General features: G+C 33.8%; 3 protein-coding genes across 9 annotated transcripts; 1 reads left to right on the top strand and 2 right to left on the bottom strand.

Moving 5' to 3' along the window:
- Nucleotides 1-334: 334 nt before the first annotated feature.
- LOC112715856 (uncharacterized) lies at nt 335-4,384 on the bottom strand. Of its 6 annotated transcripts, none has more exons than XM_072205053.1 (4): nt 2,470-4,384; nt 2,269-2,388; nt 2,026-2,164; nt 335-510 (listed from the first exon to the last, which is right to left on the bottom strand). In XM_072205053.1, coding segments are annotated over exons 1-3 (633 nt in total). In that variant the 5' UTR covers nt 2,982-4,384; the 3' UTR covers nt 335-510; nt 2,026-2,163. The 6 variants fall into 6 exon arrangements, with proteins under 6 accessions (XP_072061154.1, XP_025623459.1, XP_072061151.1 ...); XM_025767674.2 differs by having other exon boundaries at nt 335-524; nt 2,470-3,392; XM_072205050.1 differs by having other exon boundaries at nt 335-524; nt 2,026-2,159; nt 2,470-3,392.
- A 2,207-nt stretch (nt 4,385-6,591) lies between these two features.
- On the bottom strand, nt 6,592-11,440 carry LOC112717692 (uncharacterized). Its single transcript, XM_072204221.1, has 6 exons — nt 11,341-11,440; nt 11,212-11,235; nt 8,709-9,182; nt 8,508-8,627; nt 8,265-8,344; nt 6,592-6,749 (listed from the first exon to the last, which is right to left on the bottom strand). Exons 1-5 carry the CDS (start codon nt 11,438-11,440, stop codon nt 8,310-8,312), a joined length of 753 nt encoding a protein of 250 aa, XP_072060322.1. The 3' UTR covers nt 6,592-6,749; nt 8,265-8,309.
- On the top strand, nt 11,124-17,622 carry LOC112715855 (UDP-rhamnose/UDP-galactose transporter 4). 2 transcript variants are annotated; one of them, XR_011866721.1, is made up of 6 exons: nt 11,124-11,459; nt 12,273-12,505; nt 14,243-14,427; nt 14,574-14,774; nt 15,145-15,458; nt 17,006-17,622. XR_011866721.1 is itself a non-coding variant. In XM_025767670.2 (6 exons), the coding sequence occupies exons 2-6, from the start codon at nt 12,376-12,378 to the stop codon at nt 17,327-17,329; spliced, it is 1,002 nt and encodes a 333-aa protein (XP_025623455.1). In that variant the 5' UTR covers nt 11,124-11,459; nt 12,273-12,375; the 3' UTR covers nt 17,330-17,622. The 2 variants fall into 2 exon arrangements, 1 of the variants encoding a protein (XP_025623455.1); XM_025767670.2 differs by having other exon boundaries at nt 15,145-15,306.
- Nucleotides 17,623-19,571: the final 1,949 nt, after the last annotated feature.

The raw sequence follows: 19,571 nt of genomic DNA, 5'->3' as shown, positions 1-19,571 counted from the left end.
TATAATTTTTTCATAATTTTTTTTATGATTTTACATTTAATAAAATATGAAATTATTTATTTTTAAATATTTTGTTAATTAATTTACTTCATTAAATATTTATGTGACGGTAGATTATATTTTTATATTTTATATCAATAAAAAATATTGTAACACCCTCACTACCAGAATGTCACGCTTCCGGCTGCGCCACTCTGATAGCAAGAAGTATTATGACTACTTTACGTACTAAATATTAAAATAGGAGCCTGTGACTTAACACCGTATCGCTGATTTCTTTGAAAACCAGAAAAGAAATACTTTATCCTAAAAAAAAAAAACAAGCAGGCATAGATTCATATACAAGGCTTCTTACATAATATCTTTTAATATAATATATATAAATCATACAACTCCTATCCCTCTTGCAAAAATTGTAAAAATAAAGACGAGGGAAGAAAATAATCTAATTAATACAACATATAAAACTAAACGGAGTTTAACTCTTCTTAATGCTTCTTCATCCGGTTCCTGAAAAGGTAAAGCTGTAGGGGGTGAGAACCTAACCACACGGTCTCACCACGGAGTTTCAAAGTTGTCATAAGAAGATATTTCAATAAGAAAAACTGCTTTCAAATTCAGTGATTATTATTGCCTTGTGAATCCTTTTAAAATCCAATAGCTAATCGTTCAAAACCTTTTCAAAGAAACAATGTTCAATATTTTCAGAAATCCAAGGTCTTTCTTTTCTCATAAGCAAATCTCAATCAGAAACCAACCACGCAATCAAACCACATAATCATTAATTCAGTACCAAAGTTCATTCTCAAATGTAACATGCCAGGACAAACACAGGCAAGACAGACAAGTAAAACACAAGTGGGAAACAGTTACAGCAAATAGTTCAAGTAGCAGTTAGGAACAGTTTAGCAATTAGGCAAACCAAAAACAAGTTCAAACCCAAGCAAAGCATACAAATGCATATGATGCATGCCTGTCCTATGGCTGATGAGGCTCATCTGTCGGTTATCCAGCCAACCCGACAAGTCTGAATTGTCCTTAGACTGTCCCCCGACGTGCATCCCCAAGAGTCTATGCATAGCTTTTTCTCAAATAATCAATATTGCTCTATGGGGGTAACATTCCCGGGAATTTATATAGTGCCCGGTCACACTTACGTCGTAGGGTCAACAGAGTATCGAGTTTTCAACCTGGTACACGTGGTGGCAAGCCACGGTACTTAATCCAGGGAACCTCGTATCTCAGATATTTCAAATTCATAAGCCACATATCTCAACATTCTCAACATCATAATCATTCATCAATCCAAACCTCATTTCCAAATTCATTCAAAAGCCATATTTCAAAGAAAAATCCTCATCAATCCTCTTTCCATTCCGTTCATTAACAGTCTTAATTCCAAAACATAATTCTTTCTTTGATAAATAGATTATCCTTAAAACATATAATGTTTAAAAACAAATCTTTAGTTAATTACTTCAAATAAAACTTCCAATTTTATAAAATTTCGGCAGCATCTCCTCTAAAATTCGGACTTTGCCACCCTGTTCGGGTCCCATCCAAACATTTCTCAAACCTTTTCCAAACCTCAATCATTTTCCAAGATTCAGCTAGTTCCAATATCAAATTATTTTCAAACCAAATCAGTGCCCATAATAAATCTCTCTTTAAAATCAAAACAGCTCAAATACTAAATCATTTATAAAGTCACCAACACAAAATTAAACCATTTCCAAAGTTAATCCAGTTTCATATTCCAAATCATTTCCAAAACCAATTCCTTTACATTATCAAAAATAGCTTCAAAACCAAGAAAAGCCAATTTTCATAATAATCAACTAAATAACATTTCCAACTAATTTCTTTTCAGCAATCAAGCAATCAAGCAATCAAGCAATCAATCATTCAGTCCAACAAACAACCACATTTAGAAGACAATCATAATCACAGCCATATGTTCTTTGACATTAATATCTAGTTATCACAACTCTGTAATATAAATTAGGTTTTAAGAAAAACCCCTACCTCGATTTAGTCAAAGCTCAGTAGTTAGACTCATCAATTACTCTTTTATTTATCTTCAATTTTACAGCAGCGGCAGCAACCTTGTTTATTTTCAGACAATATCAATAGCGGCATTAAGAATCGCGGTAACAACACTTTTCTGACATAAATTGGAATTTAAAGCGAAATTAATATTGAGCGGAATAGAACGAAATTAGTAATGAAACATTTACGATAAATTGAAACAGAATCAAATAACCTCACCACGAGAAACAAAGCAGCAATGACCCTCTAAACCGACCAGGCGGAAGCTCCGGCACTCCCCAAAGCTCCGGTGGTTCAATAACAACCTTAATTTCGACACGCAAATATTGGAACCCAAACCTACGGTACCAGCATCTCAGAATCTCCAACAGATTGCAACAGAATATTGATTTCAATAAGTTTCAGAAACAAAGTGCTTACCAAGAAGACAGGGGTTCCGGCGGCAGTTTCCAACATACACAGACGGTTTTCGGTGGCAGCAGCGCTCTCCGGCGGCAGAGGTTGAGGTGCGGCCAGAAGTCGCAGCCAGAAGCTTCGGAGGCGGCGGATTTGATGAGGATGGCCGGTGATAGGAGCGGCAACTGTGCGCGGTGGCTGGACAGGTCCTGATCCTCCCTTCCTCCCGGATCTCTCTCCTCTGCCTCACCCATGGATGACGGCGCTGACAGCTGCAGCAACGGCGACGGACTTCGTGGCGGCGACGGTGGCTGTGACAGGAAAGGCGAGCAGCGGGAATGAAGGCGCGGCGGTTCCAAGCCCGCGATCTCAACGGCGACGGCAAGCAGAAGCGGCAGCTTCCTGGACGGCGGCGGCGGCGCGAGCAGCAGAACGCAGCGGCAGCGGCGGTCCGCGATGATGGCGCGACACCTCCACCGGCGCTCCCCTCTCTCGGGTCTCACTCTCTTCCCCCTTCCCCGATCAGCTTCCCCCATTTCTCTCTTCCTTTTCTTTTCTTTTCTATTCCTGAAGTGGGTTTGGGTTATTTTGGGGAAAGGGTATGGCGGCTAGGGTTAAGGAAATTAGAGTTAGGGTTGTGTTTTGGGATTTTGGGGTTTTGATTTGGGAATTTGGATTTTTGTGATAAAATTGGGGATTTTTGGGTTAATATAAAATCTAATTAAATCTCTAAAATTACTCTAAACTATTATTTATTGTATCAAAATACTAATTGAAATTATAAGGTAATATAATTAATTTTCTTTATTTATAAAAATATTAATATTAAATTCCAAAATCTCAATTATTTAAACCAAGCCATATAAAAATTTTATTATTTTATATTTGCTAAACTTTATTATTCAAATATAGAAAATAATTCAATAATTATAAAATCAGATAAAACCTTAAATTATTTTAAACTCAATTAATCAAAATTTGCTTTAATTTATCTTTAATAAAATAAATTGAAATTAACTAATAATAATATTTATTTATTTTTTTTTTTTTTGAAAATTCTGGGTCTTACATCCTATCCACCTTATAAAAATTTTCGTCCTCGAAAATTAAAAGTAATACATAAGATATTGCTTACTTTTAATATTTTACTTTTGAATACTTTAGATAAGCAAGAAGCCTTGGTATATATATAAATTTTCAAATACCAGATAAGTTATAAGAGTTAGATATAAGAGAAGAATGTGGCGTAAAGCAGAACTCACAAGATAGGCTGACAACAAAGAAGTTATATGGAGTCACCACTTTACTAAAACTTGAAGAAACAGAATAATGTGCAAATTTTTCAAAATAGGCATTTGCAAGGACGATGTGATCGACATGTTAACGCTTTCGTTCACTTAGCTAACTAATTACGAGTTGTCATGTATGCATCGAGCTACTAAAAATTTAAACCTCCTCCTAATGATATTTCTTTACCGAACTCAAATGTTCTAACTTGCAACATCTCGGACTTTTAAGATTCACTCCCCATCTACCATTCGTTCCCTAAAGAATTAACACATCGATTCTTACCTCTAAGGACCACGTGTGACATTGAGATAGGCGTGAGTACGTTCAAAGAGATACAATTTGCAGGAAGAGAAAAATAAGCGACAAAGATATGTTTCTTATGAATTTGGAAGGAGGTGTAAGTTTGCAACTGACAAAGATATGTTTCTTATGAATTTGGAAGGAGGTGTAAGTTTGCAACTAAGCAACGATGTACAGGTACGAGAAAACGTTTTCCGAAAAATATTATGAAAAACCTAATATCAACAAAACCCCTTTCACATAAAACAAGACTCCACCACATCATATGACATCAGGCACTTACAAATTTCACCTTCCGCATCCACTTATCGTATCCTAAGAACTAACGCATTGCTTGCTATATCTAAAGGTCGTACATGTCACTAAAACAAATTTCGAATTTACTCAGAAGGGTACAACACCTAGGAAGAATAAATCCAACAACAAGGTCAACATTCGCATAAAATCAAAAGAATGAATAGAGTCGCAATTTATCAGGGGTGCACAATAATAATGAAATATCCCAGAAGGGTAGTCAATTTACATCCTTGCGAGGAGATCTGAATCAGTGAACTTCAATAAGAATCATAAAAGAAGTCAACATATTCAGCCGAAACAAGTTTAGGCCGAATAAAGAACATACAAAGTCCGCAAAGAAAAAATAACAGAATTCAAGACAATGTTTACAAGATTTTTAAGAAGATAACATGGGACACACTTTATTAAAACATCCATTAATAATAGACAAAACTAAGAAAATCATTCCATCTTCTTAAAGAAAGATATGAGATAAACTTTTTCAAAGAAAGTCTTAGAAGCATAAATGTTGCCTTATGCCAAGACAAGTTTAAGTCAAAATAGAATATAAAAAGCTTGTAAAACGAAAATTAACTAGGTTAAGTGCAAAATCTTGCTTCGAGAACCCTGGAAGATACTCAAATACATAACCAAATAAGGTTATGCATAGAAAATTGAAGTATGGTTGGTATAATTTAAGTTGTATTCAAACCACATAAGACGTTCTCAAAATCCATATAAGAAAGTGCATGCAAAAGTAAATGCAATCTTGTTAAAACTTTCAAAGAACGATTGTGAACACAATTGGGCAGAGAAAAAAAATAAAATGAAACTTTTCTTTTTCTTTTTTTTTCTTTTAAAAGATCCTAAGTAAGAGTTCAAAGTAAATGATATAAGACACAAAGTGTCACATTAGAGTAAGATGAAAATAAGATACAGAATACAGAACAGAAGAATCAACTTGCATAATTAGTTCACTACAATAGTAATTTTCAGGGTTCAAAACCATTTAAGATTAAAGGATTGTGTGCGTGTGTTTCATAAGGGGAATATTCCAAAGGATTCAAGTAAACTGTAAGAAACACAATCAAACAGGAAGCAAATTAAATCAAAACTTATTTAGAAAAGTCTAAAACAAAATTTTCGAGAGAATTAAATAAATTGTTGTGCACCACAACGGTGCAGATTCAAGTCACTTCAAGGGTTTCCTAAATCATGTAGAAGAATACAAAATTAACAACCACATTGCAAGAATAAAAAAGGAAAGCTAAGGACACGATCAACTAAATTATGTGTAAGAAAGTTCAAATTGCTTCTTAAGTAATACTGGAGTAAGTGTTTTCAAGATAAAGAAAAGAGAAACAAATGATACAGCAGATAACGTGGCACGATTCATAACGCATCCGTTGACACCATGCAGTTAGGAAGGATTTCAAAGTTTATAAGTGAGGGTAGCTAAAATCAATAGTTAATATTTCCTGAGATTTGTGAATCTTTTATAGCACCAGAATAAATCCAAGATCAAGTTAAGGAGTATAGAGTTTATAAAAGATGGTTATTAACAGTGATAAGAGTAAATATTTCAAAAGTTTCAAGCAACAACCGAATACAAAACCAAGCAAAGGCAATGTATGAATGGTAAGATAAGGTTGGGAGTTAAATCAATTTCATTTCATGAAAGAAAATAGTGAATAAGGAATTCCAATGCAATTGATAGAGAAGGAGATAACACTAGGCACGATTAAAGGATTATACGCCGAAACGGAATTAACTTCAAAATTAATTTCTAATGCTCCCAAAGCCCATGAATCGCATCACTTATCAATCCTACTTTATCTATGATAACCCATTAACTTTCTCGTACACATACCATCAACATTAAGCTGGCCAGACTTAATATCAACAGATATGCAACGGTAAGTTAACAGCGTTAATCAAAAGACAGTCATGTGCATAAAGCTCTAATTCTCGTCATTCGGACAAGACCTATAACATGACAGACACTCAGAGTATGCAATGAAGCATAGTCAGTCCATTCCCAAGGCTCTAATAAGGATGAACTGCTCTGATACCATAATTTAACACCCTCACTACCAGAATGTCACGCTTCCGGCTGCGCCACTCTGATAGCAAGAAGTATTATGACTACTTTACGTACTAAATATTAAAATAGGAGCCTGTGACTTAACACCGTATCGCTGATTTCTTTGAAAACCAGAAAAGAAATACTTTATCCTAAAAAAAAAAAACAAGCAGGCATAGATTCATATACAAGGCTTCTTACATAATATCTTTTAATATAAATATATAAATCATACAACTCCTATCCCTCTTGCAAAAATTGTAAAAATAAAGACGAGGGAAGAAAATAATCTAATTAATACAACATATAAAACTAAACGGAGTTTAACTCTTCTTAATGCTTCTTCATCCGGTTCCTGAAAAGGTAAAGCTGTAGGGGGTGAGAACCTAACCACACGGTCTCACCACGGAGTTTCAAAGTTGTCATAAGAAGATATTTCAATAAGAAAAACTGCTTTCAAATTCAGTGATTATCATTGCCTTGTGAATCCTTTTAAAATCCAATAGCTAATCGTTCAAAACCTTTTCAAAGAAACAATGTTCAATATTTTCAGAAATCCAAAGTCTTTCTTTTCTCATAAGCAAATCTCAATCAGAAACCAACCACGCAATCAAACCACATAATCATTAATTCAGTACCAAAGTTCATTCTCAAATGTAACATGCCAGGACAAACACAGGCAAGACAGACAAGTAAAACACAAGTAGGAAACAGTTACAGCAAATAGTTCAAGTAGCAGTTAGGAACAGTTTAGCAATTAGGCAAACCAAAAACAAGTTCAAACCCAAGCAAAGCATACAAATGCATATGATGCATGCCTGTCCTATGGCTGATGAGGCTCATCTGTCGGTTATCCAGCCAACCCGACAAGTCTGAATTGTCCTTAGACTGTCCCCCGACGTGCATCCCCAAGAGTCTATGCATAGCTTTTTCTCAAATAATCAATATTGCTCTATGGGGGTAACATTCCCGGGAATTTATATAGTGCCCGGTCACACTTACGTCGTAGGGTCAACAGAGTATCGAGTTTTCAACCTGGTACACGTGGTGGCAAGCCACGGTACTTAATCCAGGGAACCTCGTATCTCAGATATTTCAAATTCATAAGCCACATATCTCAACATTCTCAACATCATAATCATTCATCAATCCAAACCTCATTTCCAAATTCATTCAAAAGCCATATTTCAAAGAAAAATCCTCATCAATCCTCTTTCCATTCCGTTCATTAACAGTCTTAATTCCAAAACATAATTCTTTCTTTGATAAATAGATTATCCTTAAAACATATAATGTTTAAAAACAAATCTTTAGTTAATTACTTCAAATAAAACTTCCAATTTTATAAAATTTCGGCAGCATCTCCTCTAAAATTCGGACTTTGCCACCCTGTTCGGGTCCCATCCAAACATTTCTCAAACCTTTTCCAAACCTCAATCATTTTCCAAGATTCAGCTAGTTCCAATATCAAATTATTTTCAAACCAAATCAGTGCCCATAATAAATCTCTCTTTAAAATCAAAACAGCTCAAATACTAAATCATTTATAAAGTCACCAACACAAAATTAAACCATTTCCAAAGTTAATCCAGTTTCATATTCCAAATCATTTCCAAAACCAATTCCTTTACATTATCAAAAATAGCTTCAAAACCAAGAAAAGCCAATTTTCATAATAATCAACTAAATAACATTTCCAACTAATTTCTTTTCAGCAATCAAGCAATCAAGCAATCAAGCAATCAATCATTCAGTCCAACAAACAACCACATTTAGAAGACAATCATAATCACAGCCATATGTTCTTTGACATTAATATCTAGTTATCACAACTCTGTAATATAAATTAGGTTTTAAGAAAAACCCCTACCTCGATTTAGTCAAAGCTCAGTAGTTAGACTCATCAATTACTCTTTTATTTATCTTCAATTTTACAGCAGCGGCAGCAACCTTGTTTATTTTCAGACAATATCAATAGCGGCATTAAGAATCGCGGTAACAACACTTTTCTGACATAAATTGGAATTTAAAGCGAAATTAATATTGAGCGGAATAGAACGAAATTAGTAATGAAACATTTACGATAAATTGAAACAGAATCAAATAACCTCACCACGAGAAACAAAGCAGCAATGACCCTCTAAACCGACCAGGCGGAAGCTCCGGCACTCCCCAAAGCTCCGGTGGTTCAATAACAACCTTAATTTCGACACGCAAATATTGGAACCCAAACCTACGGTACCAGCATCTCAGAATCTCCAACAGATTGCAACAGAATATTGATTTCAATAAGTTTCAGAAACAAAGTGCTTACCAAGAAGACAGGGGTTCCGGCGGCAGTTTCCAACATACACAGACGGTTTTCGGTGGCAGCAGCGCTCTCCGGCGGCAGAGGTTGAGGTGCGGCCAGAAGTCGCAGCCAGAAGCTTCGGAGGCGGCGGATTTGATGAGGATGGCCGGTGATAGGAGCGGCAACTGTGCGCGGTGGCTGGACAGGTCCTGATCCTCCCTTCCTCCCGGATCTCTCTCCTCTGCCTCACCCATGGATGACGGCGCTGACAGCTGCAGCAACGGCGACGGACTTCGTGGCGGCGACGGTGGCTGTGACAGGAAAGGCGAGCAGCGGGAATGAAGGCGCGGCGGTTCCAAGCCCGCGATCTCAACGGCGACGGCAAGCAGAAGCGGCAGCTTCCTGGACGGCGGCGGCGGCGCGAGCAGCAGAACGCAGCGGCAGCGGCGGTCCGCGATGATGGCGCGACACCTCCACCGGCGCTCCCCTCTCTCGGGTCTCACTCTCTTCCCCCCTTCCCCGATCAGCTTCCCCCATTTCTCTCTTCCTTTTCTTTTCTTTTCTATTCCTGAAGTGGGTTTGGGTTATTTTGGGGAAAGGGTATGGCGGCTAGGGTTAAGGAAATTAGAGTTAGGGTTGTGTTTTGGGATTTTGGGGTTTTGATTTGGGAATTTGGATTTTTGTGATAAAATTGGGGATTTTTGGGTTAATATAAAATCTAATTAAATCTCTAAAATTACTCTAAACTATTATTTATTGTATCAAAATACTAATTGAAATTATAAGGTAATATAATTAATTTTCTTTATTTATAAAAATATTAATATTAAATTCCAAAATCTCAATTATTTAAACCAAGCCATATAAAAATTTTATTATTTTATATTTGCTAAATTTTATTATTCAAATATAGAAAATAATTTAATAATTATAAAATCAGATAAAATCTTAAATTATTTTAAACTCAATTAATCAAAATTTGCTTTAATTTATCTTTAATAAAATAAATTGAAATTAACTAATAATAATATTTATTTATTTATTTTTTTTTGAAAATTCTGGGTCTTACAAATATGACATAAAATAATATAAGTTAATTGTACTAACAATTTTGTTATGTCAATTTAAAATATATTAAAGTATTTTTATATAATAAAAGGAGTAAAAATTAATTAAAAAAATAATAAAAAAGAAATAACTAAATAAAATTAGAAAAAAATATATTATTATAAATAATATTAAAGTATTTTTTATATGATTATAAATGTTAATATTAATCTTAGAAAAGAGATGTAAAAAAACTCTAAATTAAATAAAAAAATACAAATAATATAAATATATGTAGAGAAATTTAAATCCTAATATATAAAGAATAGTAATTTTTTTTACTATTATTATATTATTAAATTTTATTTTATATAATACATCTATTATAATAGTATATGAATTTTTAAAATTTATTAGGACAAGGTCACTACTTGCCCCTTGAGTGTCCCTGACCAAAGAGATAATAATATAAAGTTATTTATTAAACTTAACATGTATAATTTTATATATATAATATTTATAATTATATATTTATTACATCTAATATTATCTATTTATTTCGTTCATAAAAAAACTTGCCCAAACGAGTTATACTCCATCATTCAAAACAAAACTTGCCGAAACAATCAAACATCAAGTACTTGATTGATGTGGGAAAAAGAAGAAGGACGGCATAATTTCTTCTTCATAATAAACACCACATGGAGAAGAACGAAAGGCATGGGATGGGATTATTTCATTCACACCAATGAAATGAATGAGAAAATGACATCAAAAGCAAAATTTCACACCAAACATATATAGAAAATTATACCTATAACTCACACTTAAATGACCTATAGAATTTATATCTCGGGTGGGCTGCTAACATCATTCCCCGGACTAACATAACAATGTCAATAAGTAATCTAGGCCATCGAAATATGTATTAAACCCAAGGTATCAATTAGCCGAGTAGTGATATTTAAATTATATATCATTGTGTCCAATTTAATTTGTCTCTATCTATTGTTATATGGGATGTGCGTATAAGTGATTAACTATATACACTCAACATTTAGTCTCTTTAGACGTTAAATTATTAATCATTTTCTGTTGCTTGAAATATATAAAGAAAGTTAGTTTTCAATGTTATTATCGTGCATTTACTAAAATAAAAAAATTTAAAATTTTCTATTAATAATTATATCTTTAAAATACATGATAGTTAAATCCTTATAGATATAATTTGTTTAAAACGTGCGCAAGTTTTACAAAATTAATTTCTATCAGATTAAATTAATAAAATAAATTTTTTTCTAATTTTATTAACTACATTGTTTAAAGATATTAATAAATTTTTTGTTGTTAAAGATATTTTAATAAATAATTAATTATCACGGGTGTAGACTTGTTGACCAAATTATCTTTGAGTTAATGATTTGACGAAATTCCGTTTACTCAGTTGTAGAAGCTTTCCTGGCAACTCACCTCACCTCACCTTTCCTTTCGTCGATCACTGAATCTGGACGTTACAAAAGCAGCTGCATTTTCCAATTTAAAAACCAAACTCACTCACACAACCCCTAAAACTCTAACAACACAGAAAAGAGAGAGAGAACCAAAGAACCCCAAAACGCTGCGTTGCGCTGCGTTCTTTGGTTTTTCTCTCCGACGACACTGCTCTTCACATTTCTGCAGCTACTACTACTTCCTTCACCTCTTCTCATCTCCCCCTCCACCAAAACGGTGCGTCGTTTATTCCCTTCACAATTCAACAAAACTTCATTCAACTTGCTTCGTTTATTATTGTGTTCTATGCTACTTTCTTTTTTTTCTCATTTCGTTTTGAGAACTTTTGCTGTGGTTTCTTACTGGATCAGTACTTGTTTAGGGATCGCGGATCCGTGTTTCTTGATTCGGTTTTAGCTTAACTTTTTGCTCAAGTTATTTCTGCTTTTATAATGGTTTCCTGATTTGTGTTCACCTTAGAGTTCAAATCAGCTTCGAATTTACTGCGTATGTGAAGAGAGTAACGGATCTGGAATGAAGTGTCTAATTCTGGTTTAATTTCACGGTTAAATTGGTTTTCCTTTGATGAATTGTGTCCCTGAGAATGTTGGATCATGATTGTAGTTAGATCATAGTTCATGATTGCAGCTCTATTATGTATTTTCATTTTTCCTTTTTTGTTTAAACAATTGATTTTAAGTAAATAGGTAAAGAGTGAATATGCTAATTAGTAATTAATAATAGGAAACATTTATTAAATTGATGTGATATGGTTCAATTAGTTAAATAAAAAAAAAACAAAGAAAGACAAAGCTGTTAGGCCTGTATATATAGATCCTCTATCATTTTTCAAGTTACAATTAGGATGTTATGAGGTAATTTAATGATTTTAAGATTTTTATTTATGTTTCCCCCTTTTTCCGTGATGTTTTGGCCAAAGAAGGTGTGTCTAATCCTCTGGATGGGGGTATCTGTGAAGCAGTATGAAATTCTACTTTATTTATACAATATGTGTTTCAGTTCTGGTGACCTATTTTTCGTTTAATACAGATAAAATTTTGGGATTCCAAACTTAGTGATACATTCCTTCATATGAAAGTGAAGCTGTGACTGGTGAGATAACCAGTTTTTGAGTTGGAAGCTATAGTTTAATATGTCTTCTGCAAGCAAGGGCGACAGGAAGGCTACCCTTGATGCAGCATCATGGTTGTTCAATGTAGTCACATCTGTAGGAATAATCCTTGTGAATAAAGCATTGATGGCTACTTATGGTTTCAGTTTTGGTATGGCTCCATCATGATTATTTTCTTCTACCATTTTTCTTTTGGTCATGCCTTTAATTTACTAAATTAGAAGTTTCCATGCTCATTATGTTTGTGTTATTTCATTAGCTACCAACTTTTGTGTATATTTTTGCCAAGAAATATGTGTCCATGTGTGTGTGAAGGTGTAAAGAAGAAAGATTCTATCATGTGCTTCTATTCTAAACTTGATGTTTCATGTGTGTTTCACTCTAATATTATCAGTTAGCTTAATTTAGATTGTACAACTTTAGTAATTTGACCTAGGTATATAAATGACCTGATGATAGACTTGTAAATTTAATGTTGCATGGAACTGGGTTAGAAATTATTCTAAACTGCAATTTTGGAGGTGTCTTTCTTTTATATTTATTATTATGAAATAGAAATTTCATTGCAATAAAAGAGAATATATAAGAGAGGGTTGGTTTCTTGGTAGTTCTAGCTGAATAGGTTACAATTGGCATTGAAGATGCTTGTAAACATCAAACTTAGGTATAGTTAACAACAGACATCAAAAGAAAATCTGGGCAAATGGGTCGTTAATGTTATTCTTTCACCCTATATGCGGAAATTGTATCCTCACAAGCTTATTGGATTTTTTACTCACAATAAAGGACAGCTAAACCAAGGACTTGTTCTTTGTTTGATATGGCATTCACATTGGTTTTGGAAGTGTTTACTAAGCATATCCAAGAATCCGTACCATGGAGTATGTTTTAAGCTGATGATATCATCTTTATGGGAGAATCAAAGGAAGATTTAAACCAGAAGCTAGATTTGTAGAAAGAAGCTTTGAGAGGTAATTGATTTGTGTATAAGTCATAGTAAAATGGAATATATAGGAGAGAAACACTAATAGAGAAGTGAAAATTGGAGAAAAAAAATAGACCAACTGTTATATGAAACAGAGTGTCGGACAACAAGGAGTGAGCATGAGCTTAAGTTTAGTGTGGTAGAGATGAGGATACCTAGATGAATGAGCAGTCAAACAAGACAAAATAAGGAATGAGGACATAAGAGAGAAAGTTGGAGTAGCGCCTACCGTTGAAAAGATTGTAGGATCTCTTCTTAGGTGGTTTGGACATGTGGGGAGAATATCATTAGAACATTCAATTAGAAGGGTAGCTCAAATGGAAGATAGACGTGACGAAAGATAGAGGAAGACCTAAAAGGATCATACAAGACTACAAGAGGCAGTCAAAAGAGATCTATGTGTAAACACTTTCACTTAAACATGACATATGATACAATTACGTCATTTGATCCATGTAACTGAACCCTACCTATGGAGATAAGCCTTTATTGTTGTTATTATTGTTGTGTGGTGTTCAAAGCATGACCGTTGCTCTTTAAAACATCATATGGAGGGAATGAAAGAAAGAATACACTACATTAAGTTTCTTTGAAATCCAAAAAACCTGTCACCACATTGAAGATAAGCATTAAATTTAGTTTTGATTAGGAAAACTTTCTTGGAACTACTGCTTCATCTGCATCATTTTCGTTCTGAGACTGATAATCACAGTACTGTCATTTATTGAAAGTCTTAAAATAATGAGAATAACATTGGATGACCAATTAAAAACCTCTTCTAGGTAGCACAGCTAAGTGGAATTTGGTTTTGGTTTCTTCTGATGTTGTAAACTACTGAAGTTTTTCCCTAGTGTTGGTCTTAACGTGGCTGCGCCAGAAAATGCTAATTATGCTACTTTGCAGCTACAACTTTGACTGGTCTGCATTTTGTCACAACAACTTTGTTGACTACCATTCTTAAATCACTTGGATATATCCAAAGCGCTCATCTTCAATCATCTGATATCATCAAATTTGTTTTATTTGCAAATTTCTCCATTGTTGGAATGAATGTGAGTTTAATGTGGAACTCTGTTGGTTTCTATCAGGTACCTTCTGGACTTCTTTCAAAATCCTCTTTGTGCAAAATAAAATAAAATAAAATAAAAATCAGTCTTTTGGGCTTATAATAGTCACTTCTTGCATTGGAGATAAGTATTTATAATTATTGTTTCCTTTGAAATGAAATTGTCAGATTGCCAAGCTGAGTATGATCCCAGTATCTTGTTTCCTGGAAGTTGTTTTTGACAATGTGAGATATTCAAGAGACACAAAGCTTAGTATTCTTTTGGTTCTGCTTGGTGTTGCTGTTTGTACAGTAACCGATGTCAGCGTCAATGCTAAGGGTTTCATAGCTGCTGTAGTAGGAGTTTGGAGCACAGCACTGCAGCAATATGTAAGTAACACGCTAAAACTTTACAAAACCCTCAGTCTTGGTTGGAAAATAAAATCTCGTCAAAGTAAATTCCTGTCATAAGAAGGAAATTCTAAATAGATAAAATGTTCACTTTCAGATTCACAATGCTTGTTGGTAACATTCATGTATTAAGAAATAATCAGCTTGTTGTAGATCTAAACATGAATTGGATGACCTACAACAATTTGTTTGTTTATCTAGGGTTTTTTCACAAACAGTATTCTTGGATGCTTCTTTGGAAGACCGAGATAACTTATTTTAGTTGATTAAAATTCTTACTCTTCCTGTTATATCTGGGTCTCATGATCTTGATTTTTTGAGCTGATATTTTACATTACCTTTTATGCAGTATGTACATTACCTTCAAAGAAAGTATTCTATTGGATCATTTAACTTGTTGGGCCAGACTGCACCAGCACAGGCAGCTAGTTTACTGCTAGTAGGCCCCTTTCTGGACTATTGGTTGACAAACAAACGAGTTGATGCCTATGGCTATAGTTTGACATCCATTGTAAGTTTCATTGTCTTTCCTTTTCTTCTAAATTTTTTGCTGTGAGGAGGGAGGTAAGCAGAAGCTAGTGAAAGTTATTTATATCAGGTTGGCCCTGTCATATTTTTCTGGTGGATACTCTAGCACCAAGGAACTAGCCATGCAGTGCATAAGTGCGTATCACTTACATTAAGATTCTCCTGCTCATTATAGATTATCCATTCTACCTGTTGCTTATTATGAAAAACCGCTTGCCAAGCTCTACTGCCTATATTTAGTATCAAGTAGATATAAAACCCTTGGTTGACTATGGCTAAATCTTAACTCATTTACAATGCTTCTCAACCATCTGTTTTAAGCCTAGTAAGCATTGCTTGAAATCCGAAATTCTACAAGGATCTTTCTGCAAATTTGTTGGTTCATAAGACTATCCTTTGGAATCTAGAATTCTAGATAAGACTTCAGTAAAAGAAATATGTCTCTAAAGTGCATAAACTAATGGTAGTTTCTCTTAGATGTTAGAACAATGCTATTTATATTAATCATAACTCACAAAATGATTCCAAGGTGGATATATTAGCATATATATATAAGAATATATTATTCTTATTCCATAGTCCAAATAGATTCCAATGTATTCCAATACATATTCCAAACAAATACTTATGATTGTTGATTGTGATAAGAAAAAGAAATAGAAACTCTACTCGAATCCATTTGTGAAAGACTATACTAAATAAGACACATAACGAATTTCCAAAATTGAAAAAAAAAAAAAACTAACATATGGGAAAAAGAATTAGAGAGTTAAGCAGGTCTTTTGAGGTTCACAAGTAGCTGAATATTTATTCCAAAAGGGCTTATTTGATTCAATCGTACCGCGTAATCCTTTAAAAGGGGTTTTAAGTAAGTTATTTCAGCTCCATGCTTTCTTCCCTTTGTGAAAAATTTAGCAGAACTTAAAAGATTTTTTTTCTTTTTCCAAATAAAAAAATTTTAAAGTGTATTATCATACCTATGTTCCTTGCGGAAATAGAAGGCGAAATCAATCCATTTTTTTAGTTCTACGTTTTACATTCATTCTTTCTATTTTTTATTATTTTAATAATATATTATTATATATAGAATTAGATTCTATTTTATACTCCTCAATATAATCTTTTCTACTCATCCTATTCCTATTAACTGAATATATTTTTTCTCCATCTCTTATTCGATGTACAGTAATTTTTTATATTCATGAGTTCTGTGTTTTATCTACCCTGATTTGCCAATGATGATTCTCAACCTTCCTTCATCTCTGACTGGTAGGCTCAAAAAGTCCTAATATATATATGTAATAATAGTGAATGCTTGAAGATTTATACACATGAAACTTTCAATTTCAATATACACATTTTCTGATGGTCCCATACTTGATTTGCATCATATCCAAATTTGATTCTAGTTATCTTTCCAGTTATTATTAGATTAATTTGGATCCCAACATTTCCTCCAGAAAATTACTCTCACTTTTTGAAACAAACAACTTATTCAATAGTTGGACCAACTCTTTCTTGTGCATGGACAATTATTTCTTTGGAAATGCGGCTATCATTTTCTAAGTAAAAGGAGAGTATCCAAATTCCAAATATGTAAACAATGTCAAGTTTGTGAATCTTCCAAATTTATATACACATGGAACACCATTATTAAACTGAGCTGGTCTTCTTGTCTGCAGTTGTTCATCATTTTGTCTTGCTCTATCGCGGTAGGGACAAACCTCAGCCAGTTCATATGCATTGGTAGGTTTACAGCTGTATCATTCCAAGTCCTCGGCCATATGAAGACAATTCTGGTCCTGATCTTAGGATTCATCTTCTTTGGAAAAGAAGGTCTCAATCTACAAGTAATTCTAGGTATGGTCATTGCAATAGCGGGAATGATCTGGTATGGCAATGCTTCTTCTAAGCCAGGGGGGAAGGAGCGCCGTAGCTTTTCCCTTCCTAAAACTCAAGATTATAGTTCACTACCTGTATCCTCTGAACCAGATGAGAAGGTATAGAAAATAGGAAAAATTATAGTATAAGTTCACAAGAAGAGAGAGAGTAGTCAGTAGTGAATCTTTTGATGAAGTTCGGAAAATGCAGGTGTACTTTTAGGTCAGTTGATTAATTTTATTTACTGGTCAAGGAAATGCTGAATTATTTATGGATCATAATCATTTAATATTTGCTTTTGTGTTATTTTGTTTTGGAGGGAGGGGGCGAGATTACAGTTATTTGTTAAACGGAGGGAAAGTATTTTACATTGTGTTCCCAATTTCTTTTTTTATATATACAAAAAATGTTACAGCTACTTTCATAGTAATGTACTATAATGTTTAATATAATTGACAAAAAATCAAAGAAACCAAAAATACAAGGAATGTGTGTATGTGGCCTGACCTTCCAGGGATGGACATGCTTAACATGGCAGAAATGAAATTTTTTGATATCACTGATATATGCGGGCCTTGGATTCTATGCACTAAATTAAATGAAAGCTTTAATTGTTCATGGTTTTAACTTACTAAAGAGGATGAGGTAAGGTAACTCGTGTTTTATATCTAATCGAAGTGAAATCTATATACCCCATTACATTATGACAATGTATGGTATGTATACTAATCAGGTTCTGGCGATGGCCAAAGTTGAATAAAGAGCCTAATAAATGCCTAACATTATGTTAGGTGGGATTGGGGGTAGTGTAATCCTGAATAATTGAAGTTCCTTTCTGGAAGGTTTTCTTAAGATTCACTTGACTATGGTCCCAACAACAGCTAGATCTGCATATTTAACATAACACTTTAGAGACAATGGAAAAAAGCAGGGCCTGTAATAAAGGCCTGATTTTCTGAGACATGGGGAATGACGCATTCATGCAACACAGTAAAAATTAGGTTAAAAATTTGACATTTAAGGCGTCATGTACCACCATTTCTGTAGCAGCAGGTCATCAGCACCTGGTCCTGTCCAGAGTTAAAAAATCTTTTCACCATTCTCTTTTGTTTTCTTTTGAGTCTGCCATGTGAAATTGTGAATTACAATATTTGCTAGTACTACTTACATAATAATTCAATTTCCCGTTTGTTTTCTTCGTTGCACAGATAATTTTAGAACTTCAAATTCACATTTCGGGAATAATTTTTAGTTTGGCTAAACTATTTTGTCATTAAGGGAATAATTTTTTTATTCTACTACTAACAAAGTAATTTGAATAAAATTTAGGGTGTTTTAATCAAATTAACAACTATGATAGTTTAGACATGCAGGAACATATTTATAGTGGCAATACGGATTCAAGAGGCAGTAGAATCTAAAGCTAGAATGATATGTAAAAGCCCAGCAAGCATAGGCGTTATCATTGGTGATCTCATTCTGTAACTATTATTAACAACACTTCACTTCAGTTCAGTGATTCCTCCCTCTTGTTCTCTGCAACCAAAGAATTTCTCCATCATCGGACAACTTTCAGAATAAATTAATACAACAGAACTCTCTCCCAAATTTCGAAGACCGATTATTTTGCTTTTATTTTTAAATGAAGTGTCTCTGAGTACGTAAAATCTTGGAAAATGCTGTTAACATCAATTGGCAAGCATTTTAAAAAAAAAAAATCATATTTTAGATAAAGGAAAATGTTTTGGACTATTCTTCTAGGCCAATATTAAGAACTGTGTTAAAAAATATGAGAAGTTCTAAAGAATCACTTTGATGATCAATTATTTTTTTAAATTTAAAAAGAAAATATTATAAAGAGGACATTAATTTTTCATAATTCATTTGTGTCTAATAATTCAATTTTATTAGTTTAATTACAACATTATAACCATCATTTTATTATTAAAATAAAAAAATCTGAAAATCAAAATAATTCAGTCAAAACTAGCTAAAAAAATTTTAATTTAATCTTATTTATATAATTTCTTTATATTTTGATTTTTTTTTATCTCACTCTCTCATTACTCAACTTATCACATTATATCCCTAACTATTAGGATGTAACATGTTCGGTGGTCGGTTTCTGGACAGGTCAGGTGATGATTGATGGGAGCGAGGATTCCTCAATCGCGATTGAGTCGGGCTCCGGTTTGCCGAGAAGTCGAACACTTGTCGTGAGAGAAACAAGGGGGGGTGCCACCTGCAAAGACACTCCGACGATCTAGTCAGTCAGTGCGCAGGCGGAGAAATGTTAGGCGAAAAGGTGACGTACCTCGAGGGAAGGGCAGGTCCTTCCCTATTTATATCGTGTCAGAGGTGGGCCCT

The sequence above is a fragment of the Arachis hypogaea genome, chromosome 10 (assembly GCF_003086295.3).
Source record: "Arachis hypogaea cultivar Tifrunner chromosome 10, arahy.Tifrunner.gnm2.J5K5, whole genome shotgun sequence".
Taxonomy (NCBI): Eukaryota; Viridiplantae; Streptophyta; class Magnoliopsida; order Fabales; family Fabaceae; genus Arachis; species Arachis hypogaea.
This window is presented reverse-complemented; position numbering and strand designations above follow the sequence as displayed.

Bases quoted from the DNA above. Each gene is read 5' to 3' on its own strand.
- LOC112717692 (XM_072204221.1), bottom strand. From the start codon at position 11,440: ATGAGAAGAGGTGAAGGAAGTAGTAGTAGCTGCAGAAATGTGAAGAGC. The intron at 8,628-8,708 runs GTAAGCACTTTG...CTGGTACCGTAG, and splicing joins CCGGAACCCCTGTCTTCTTG to GTTTGGGTTCCAATATTTGC. The intron at 8,345-8,507 runs GTGAGGTTATTT...AAAATAAACAAG, and splicing joins TTGCTGCTTTGTTTCTCGTG to GTTGCTGCCGCTGCTGTAAA.
- LOC112715856 (XM_072205050.1), bottom strand. From the start codon at position 2,981: ATGGGGGAAGCTGATCGGGGAAGGGGGAAGAGAGTGAGACCCGAGAGA. The intron at 2,389-2,469 runs GTAAGCACTTTG...CTGGTACCGTAG, and splicing joins CCGGAACCCCTGTCTTCTTG to GTTTGGGTTCCAATATTTGC. The intron at 2,160-2,268 runs GTGAGGTTATTT...ATGTCAGAAAAG, and splicing joins TTGCTGCTTTGTTTCTCGTG to TGTTGTTACCGCGATTCTTA.
- LOC112715855 (XM_025767670.2), top strand. From the start codon at position 12,376: ATGTCTTCTGCAAGCAAGGGCGACAGGAAGGCTACCCTTGATGCAGCA. The intron at 14,775-15,144 runs GTAAGTAACACG...CCTTTTATGCAG, and splicing joins GCACAGCACTGCAGCAATAT to TATGTACATTACCTTCAAAG. The intron at 15,307-17,005 runs GTAAGTTTCATT...TCTTGTCTGCAG, and splicing joins GCTATAGTTTGACATCCATT to TTGTTCATCATTTTGTCTTG.